The sequence below is a fragment of the Acinonyx jubatus genome, chromosome A2 (genome assembly GCF_027475565.1).
Source record: "Acinonyx jubatus isolate Ajub_Pintada_27869175 chromosome A2, VMU_Ajub_asm_v1.0, whole genome shotgun sequence".
NCBI lineage: Eukaryota > Metazoa > Chordata > Mammalia > Carnivora > Felidae > Acinonyx > Acinonyx jubatus.
The window spans coordinates 164,879,252-164,887,037 of NC_069383.1; the positions used below are offsets into that span (position 1 = coordinate 164,879,252).

At 61.5% G+C, this 7,786-nt stretch overlaps 2 protein-coding genes across 2 annotated transcripts in view; one reads left to right on the forward strand and one right to left on the reverse strand.

Annotated features, from left to right (window-relative positions):
• Nucleotides 1-7,786, forward strand: part of PCSK4 (proprotein convertase subtilisin/kexin type 4) — a 139,500-nt gene that overhangs the window by 37,697 nt on the left and 94,017 nt on the right. The gene's annotated exons all lie outside the window — the stretch shown is intronic.
• RPS15 (ribosomal protein S15) lies at nucleotides 3,457-4,962 on the reverse strand. Its single transcript, XM_027049507.2, has 4 exons — nucleotides 4,882-4,962; nucleotides 4,435-4,520; nucleotides 3,697-3,931; nucleotides 3,457-3,605 (listed from the first exon to the last, which is right to left on the reverse strand). The coding sequence occupies exons 1-4, from the start codon at nucleotides 4,945-4,947 to the stop codon at nucleotides 3,492-3,494; spliced, it is 501 nt and encodes a 166-aa protein (XP_026905308.1). The 5' UTR covers nucleotides 4,948-4,962; the 3' UTR covers nucleotides 3,457-3,491.

Genomic DNA, 7,786 nt, shown 5'->3' on the forward strand with positions numbered 1-7,786 from the left:
GCAGTAAACAGTCGTTGCAACAGAATGCCCGTGGGAAACTAGCACACTGGGAGGAGAGGGAATGGCCGCCGACAAGAGGACAGTAACTTGGCCCGCTGTGAGCGGTGAAAACAGCAGGGAGGTGGGAGCGTGGAAGGCTGCTGGGAAGGACACTTAATAGACCCGAGTAACAGCATCCCGGCACATGTAACAGCCAGCGCAAAGGGAGGAGGTGTGTGTGTGTGTGAGGCGGGGGGGGGGCGTTGTGCAGGGTCCCAGGAACATGTGACGACCCCTGCGAGCCTTGGGGGGCGGTGGGCAGAGCAGGGACTCGCCAGACGCGGTGCTCACCGGCGCCCTTTGGTGGCAGTGGGAGACCAGGGAGGAGGGGACTGTGTTAGTCCGGGAGGGATGGGGGCAGGGGTCGCGGAGGGTCGTTTTCAGGAACTGTGCTAAGTCCTGGAACAGCAAAGGACAAGCAGCGAGAGAAAGGGGGCGTTGCCTTGGCCTCTGCAAGCAGGTGCCATGAACCAGTGGGTAGGTGTCCGGCAGGAAAGGCTGGACGTGAGAACAAGTCAGGACTCGGGGTGCTTTCTGGAGCCTGGGGAAGTCAGGGGGTGAATACCTGCTTGTTTCAAATTGACCAACAGGTGAGAAATAGCGACCTGGCCAGATCTGGGACAGGCTCTGAAGGCAGCTGGCCCAGTTGGCTTGGGCGGGGGGGGGGGGGGGGGGCGGGAGAGGGGAACCCAGCACCAGAGTGGGGGCTGCCTGTGTGGCTGAGGTACTGGGGATGACAGGTGGGTGTGAATGTGGGCTGCAACCCAGTGGGCTGGACCAGAGCGTCAGACGCAGAAGGAAACAAAGGCAGGGATGTGACCGGGGGTCTGAAGGCAGAGCCTGAACCTCGGGCCATTAGAGGGGCCCGGTAGTGAGACAGCCCGATGACTAAGGCCCCTACCCCACAGCCTGGGCTCTGGAGAGTGCATCCTGGCCTGGAGTGTCACTTGACGGCCGGGGTGGGCACTTCGGTCTGAGTGGGACACAATCGCTTTCACTTTTAACACTAATATGCATTGCCCCCCAATTACACGTAAGTGGTTGATAGAAATTCAAACTGCAATTAAAGAAAACAGTAATCGCTGATCCTTCCCTCCCTGAGCCCACCCAGGCCCATGGTGGCAGCGCGGGAAGCTTCCAGTGAGGGTTCCAAAGCCCTAAAGGGGGTGACGGCAGTATGGCTGTCCGGGAGGGTCCTGCTGGTTTTTGTAGAACAAAATCTGTAATAAAGGCCCAACTTCGGCTGCACGGGCCAGTGGAGTGAACGCCAACAAAGGTTTACCTACAAGAACAGATGGCAAGCCCTTTGGCCTGAAGTCCGCCCATCACTGGGTGCATGAGCCTGAGCCCTGGTTGGCACCCACCACCATCTGCACCAGGGATTCTCCCGTCCTCAGACAACGGTCTGCATGTGCACTTTGCTCCCCCAGGGAGGCCTAGTGCCTTAAGAGCTGTTTTTTAAGTAGACTTCATGCCCAGTGCAGGACCTGAACTCACAACCCTGAGACCCAGACCGGAGATGAAGAGTCCGATGCTCAACTGACTGAGCCACCCAAGCTCACCCAAGCATGCTCTGCCCATTTTTATGGCTTTCCAAGCTCAGGGTCACAACCCACGTTCCAGGAAAGGGGCTCAGCCGCCCTGGGCATTCTTCTCCCCGAGGCCAACCTTACATGAAACAAGTTTCTTGTATTCTAAGGCTTTTGTTTTGTCTTTGAGAGCATGTGCACGTGTGAGGAGTGGAGGCTAAACACTCAGTGTGGAACCGGACACGGGGCTCGATCCCACAACCCTGGGACCGTAACCTGAGCTGAAATCAAGAGTCAATTGACTGAGCCACCCAGACACCCAACAGTTTTACTCTTTGAGGAGTGACACAGCGAACCCTCCCTCTTCTCGCTGGGCCTCGTGGGCAGTTTGCTAGCGGAGGTCACAGAGGCTTCTGCTGTTCCAAACGAAGGGAGTGTGGACAGTGTTGACCAGATGTCAGTCGACAGCTCTGACCACGGCCTTTAAAGTGCAAGGCACCCAGTCACCTCAATTAAGGTCCCATCTAACACGCCCCAGTCATAGTCCAGCTTCACATGGTGGGTCGGCCTCTCTGCAGCGCGGCCAGGCTCAGGGGGCTGTCCAAAAGGACACCCGAGTCCCCGATCTTCAGCATCCCCACCGGCAGCTCCAGGCCCCTCGCACCAGCCCACGCAGCCTCCGGTGGCCTTGCTTCCTGCCACACCAGACACCCACCACTTGTTTAGATTCTCGGCCCACGTCTTCCGGGCGACAGGGCTGCCTTATCAGGGATGGCGCCACACAGGCCACAGACGTACTTCCAGATCATCTGGTCCCAACACTGGTTCCTTCTGCCCACCTGGGGGAACCCGTTTAACCTGGCCACACAAGCTGCCCGGCCGTTCCCCGTGCTGCCTTCTGCTGTGGATTATAAACACAGCCAGCCACAACCCAAGAGAGAACAGCGAGCAAATCAAAATGCAGAGGAAGGAAGCCCGGAGGTGGTGGTAGTGGCCGCTAGGGGGAGGGCAGGGAGGCAGGAGCGCCTTTCCATTCCGCGGTCTCCCTCCCTTCCCCGCCTGGCCGGCCCTCACGGCCCCAACAGAGGCGCGGACACTGTGACCACTGTCACACATGCGGCAGGCAGCCAGCCAGCTTCACACTCTCCTGCTGGCCAGGGTTCCCACCTCGACCATCCCCCCCACACTGTCCATCAGCGAGCCAAAGGGGCCACTGCCTACCGAGGAGTCGTCCACCCTGGTCGGCAGGGCTTCCTCATCATGGAACAAATCTCGACAGAAATACTTGAGGGGAGCAGGGTTGGGACCCTTCATCAGACCCTAGGGGCTGGCGTGACCCTGCCCCTGGAAACCACATGAGACGTGTCTGAAACCGGACAGACAGCACCTGAGGGTCACCGGGCCGGCGTGTGCAGACTCAGGAAGGGAGTGTTCAGGCTGCGCAAAGCCTCCTGCTGGTCGTGGACTTCACCTGTGGGCACGCACACCCCCAGAACCGGACAACAAGGGAGGAGGAGCCCTGAAGGGCATGGTGGCTCCAGGGGAGACACTGCCCTGGACCCAGGAGTGACCACCTGTATGGGCTGAAGCAGGCCCAGGGAAGGCCTGTGGCTGCACCTGTGGGATTTCGGTTGAAGGATCCAGAAGCACAGAGGGGACACAGACAAGACCGCACAGAACCTGCACTGGTCACGGGGCCGAGGTCATTCATGCGGAGCCCCTACCCACAGAGCGCTGGGCCCTGCTGTTAAGCGGGGCCATCCCTGTGTCCACAGCAGGAAACCAGGGCCACCTGCTGCCCAGCACGGGCCCAAATCACGCACCACCTGAGCCTCCAACTGGTGAGCAGGCCCAGCCCCACGGAAGGGAAGGAACAGTCAGACTCGCGACCAGAAAAGGCTGCGTCTTTATTGGCCGAACGGACTACTTGAGGGGGATGAAGCGGGACGAGTGGGTGGCCCCTATGCCGGGCCTGCCGTGCTTCACCGGCTTGTAGGTGATGGAGAACTCGCCCAGGTAGTGGCCAATCATCTCAGGCTGCAGGGGGGAGGAGCAGGGCACGGAGTCAGGCGACCGTGAGCGGACACGCCCCCGCTGCCCGCCCCGCCCCGCAGCGCCCCACGGGTACCTTGATTTCCACCTGGTTGAAGGTCTTGCCGTTGTAGACGCCCACCATGCTGCCCACCATCTCGGGCAGGATGATCATGTCCCGCAGGTGCGTCTTCACCACCTCGGGCTTCTCCATCGGGGGGGCCTCCTTCTTGGCCTTACGCAGGCGCTTCAGCAGCGAGTGCTGCTTCCGGCGCAGACCCCGGTTCAGCCTCCGCCGCTGCCGGGCGCTGTACAGCTGCATCAGCTGCTCGCTGGGGGGCAGGGCGCGATGGCGTGAGCGGCTGGGCCGCGACAGCCCCCAGGGTGCAGCCGCGAACGTCGCTGCTGCCCCGCACCGCCCCAAATCTGGGGAGAAGCCCCCAAGGTCAAGAGCTGCGAGCTGCAGATGGGGAAACTGAGGCAGGCGGCTACGTGGCCGGCACCTCGTGGGCAAACTGCTGCACCTCCAGCCAACTAGGCCTCTGCCGACCTGTGTCCCCGGAAGGGGGGGGGGGGCGGCCCCTCACGGCCCCGCTGACCCAAGCTCACGCTCAGGAAGGCTGCGGGGAATCCGAGAAGCCCGTGTCCCCGCATCCAAGCCAGACCCCCGCCACCCTGCCTAGGAGCTTCCGGCCACGTGCCAAACCCCAGCCCGTTCTAGCTTCCCGCGTTTTCGGCGGGTGTAAACAGTGTCACGAGGGGACACCAGCAATTAGGTTCGACCCAAACGTCGCTGCGCCCAAACAGCGCCCCGGCCCCGCCCGGCCCCCCTTACTAGGACATGTCCAGCAGCTGGTCCAGGTCCACGCCGCGGTAGGTGAACTTGCGGAAAGTGCGCTTCTTCTTCTGTTCCACTTCCGCCTGCGCGGGCCCGGGGCGCGGGTCAGAGGGCGGCCGCAGACTCGCCTCCCACCCCCGCGGCCGCCCTCGGGCGCCCACGGGGGCCCGCGGGGACACACGGCCTCCCGCCCGTCCCCGGGGAGCGCGGGCGGCCCCGGGTCGCTGGGGCTCGGCCAGGACACGACTGCCTGCGCGGGCCTTCCCCGCCCCGCGTCATCCCGACACCAGCCCGGCCCGCCCCGCACCCCGATAGGCGGCGGCCCCGGAGGCTCAAGAGATGGCTGCCGCAGCAGGGCGGCCTGACTCCGGCCTTCACGGCGCGGCCAGACCGCGGATGGCGCCGGATGAGTCGGGAACAGGCGCGCCAACCCGCGGGACTCACCATCTTGTCAGCTCTTCGGAAAGGACCGCCCCTCCGCGCCTGCGCGATTATCACGAGGTCGCCCATGAGCCCCGCCCCGCGCCCGACAGCTCGGACGGGCTTCCGCTTTCTCGGCTGATGAGCGCGCCCTCCGCTGGCGGGAGGGCCGAGCGCAGGCGGCGCTCGCTAAGGAGACGCTGCGGCTGGGGCCTCGGACACATCGCCGCCTCTCTCGGAACCTCGCGCTCCTGCGAGCAGCAGGTGCTCCCCGTGGGTTCGGGCCCAGCGTCCTAGTGCGGGCGGCGGACGGCCGGGAGGGGCGGGGCGCTGGCTCCGCACAGGTGCCCCGAGAAGGCGGCCCTGATGGGGACCCGCCGCCTTTAACGGAGGGCCTCAGGTACAGTAGCAACCGTAGCGATGCACTACTAGGTTTCTGTAACGTCTGTGCACGTGACGTGTATAACGATGACAGAGAAAAAGGGACAAGAAATTAGAGCTATATAGTCCTGTCCCACTTCTGGGTGTACACCCCAATAACTGAGAGCAGGGAGATTTACATGTCCACAGCAGCATGATCCACTACAGCCCAAGTATGCATCCGCGGATGAAGGATAAACACGATGTGGTCCATCCACACGCCGGAGTAGGATCCAGCCTTAGGAAGGAAGGACATCTGCCACCCGCCACCACGTGGACGGACCCGCAGGACACTGTGTGCAGTGAGAGAAGCCAGACACAGAAGGACACCGTCCTGCGTGACCCCACTCACAGGGGGTCCCCAGAGGAGTCCCGTCCACAGAGACAGAGAGTAGATGGTGGGAGCCAGGGGTGGGGCAGGGGGCGGGGAGCCCGTGTTTCATGGGGACAGAGTCTCAGTCTGGGGAGATGGAAAGTTCTGGAGACGGGTGGTGGGGGCGGGTGCAGGACACTGTTGAGTGTGCTTGATGTCACTGAGCTGTGCACTTAAGAGATGGTTACAATGGCAAGTCTTAATGCGCATTTTGCCACAATAAGGAAACAACCTGGCGCCTGGGTGGCTCAGTAGGTTAAGCGTCCGACTCCTGATTTCGGCTCAGGTCATGATCTCCTGATTCCGGAGTTGCAGCCCTGTGCCGGGCTCTGTGCTGACAGCTCGGAGCCTGGCGCCTGATTTGGATTCTGTGTCCCCCTTTCTCTCCTCCCCTCCCCTGCTTGTGCTCTGTCTCTATCTTTCAAAAATGAACAAACGTAAAAGAGTTTTTTCAAAAAGAAAAAAAAAAAAAACATATGGTAAGCTCTAGAACAGCCTCAATGAAAATAACTCAAAAAATATGACAAAAAAATCATTAAAAGAACTAAAACGCTACCTTAGGAAATACTCATTTAACGCAAAAGCATGAACAGAGAAGCGTAAGAACAAAACAAGGCACACAGCACAGAGAAAAAGCGAAATGGCAGGGGTAAACCCAGCACCACACTGAACACCAGGGGATGGGAGAGACCACTGGCTGGAGGGTGAGTTCCGGGAAGAGGGAGCCAGCGTGCAAAGACCCTGCGGTAGAAAGGAGGTGGGTGCTGCCACCACCGCCCCACCACCCAGCTGACTCTACGGTGCCCACGGCCGCGACTGAGGCTTCAGCCCCTTCCTGGCCCCAAGCTGGATTGCTGGGTGGGGTCTGGCTTAGACCAGTGGCTTTGTGGGGAGCCGGGGCTGGCCTGGGGGGAACAGAAGTCTGGAAAGAAGCTGGGCCTCCTCAACCATTTCTACAATCCTGCGGGTAGAGCCAATTAAACCCTCCCAAAGAAGGGGATGTCCCTCCCTGTCTGCGACGCAGCACAAGCACGGTGTTTGAGGGCTACGGGGTGTGTCCTTCAGGGTGTGAAGGGGGCTCGCCTGTGCCCAGCAGAGCAAGGTGGGGGTCCCAGGAGCTCCTGGCCAGCTGGAAATCCGTGCGTCGTTTGCACGACGGCCTCTCACCAGGGAACCCTAATTTTACAGAGAATTTCACAAGTGAAAGGAGCTCATGTTTAACGTCGCGATGGCACGCGGTGTGGATGGAAGGCCCAGTCCTGCTCGTCTGTAAACCGGCCGTGGCGGCACCTCCTGAGGGCAGGGAGAAGACTCTGGCGGGGGCGGGCAGGTGCGGCCCCGCAGGGGCATTTTGAGGGCTTCTCTTCGCCTTTGGGCTGAGCCACCCTCCCTGCCGCAGATCGCGAGCGGGCTGTGGGCGGGGGCGAGGGCTACTGGCTGTTTCCTTCAGTACTTCATCTCCGGCCCCACACACTGTGGTGGCACCCCGTGCATTTTGGAGCAATCCGTTCTTTTTACGCTTTAAAATCTTCATTGTGGTCTTTAGAATGAGAGAATAACAGCCTCCAAAGACCCCAGACCTGGTTCTGGGACCAGGGATCTGTCCCCTCACGCAACAGAGGGGACCTTCGCAAGGCCTGAGGCGGGGGTGACCCTGGGTACCCAGCGTCCACACGAGGTCCTCATGAGAAGGGGACAGAGACGGGCGGACCCCGCACTGCTGGCCGTGAGAATGGAAGAGGGGCCTCTGGAAGCCGGGAAAGGTGGGAGACGGGGATCCCTGGGGCCCAGAACTGTCAAAGACGATTTGTGAGCGGCTTTAAGCCCTAGGTGGGTGGTGATCTGTCACGGGGGCCCTTAGACACCCCCCACATCAGAACAGGGGAGGACTGACCCATTTGGTTCAAAGCGGATCCCCAGGGCCAGCCTCCCCCAGACCCAGGAGCCCCTCCCCACTCCCACAGGAAGCGGGGCCCAGAGCAGGAAGCCCTGTGCGCAGGCGAACGGACTCCCCCTCCCGTTGGGGCTGCAAACAGGGCCTTCGCTGAGCGTCAGCCCCTTCTCACTGGGGAAGGAGCAGTCAAGAAAAGGGACAGAAAGGTCCAAATACCCAGGGCTGGAAAGGCCTGGCAGACA

Coding starts and splice junctions, on each gene's coding strand:
- RPS15 (XM_027049507.2), bottom strand. CDS start 4,947: ATGGGCGACCTCGTGATAATCGCGCAGGCGCGGAGGGGCGGTCCTTTC. Junction 4,521..4,881: donor TCCGAAGAGCTGACAAGATG/GTGAGTCCCGCG, acceptor GGGCCCGCGCAG/GCGGAAGTGGAACAGAAGAA. Junction 3,606..3,696: donor TCAACCAGGTGGAAATCAAG/GTACCCGTGGGG, acceptor TCCCCCCTGCAG/CCTGAGATGATTGGCCACTA.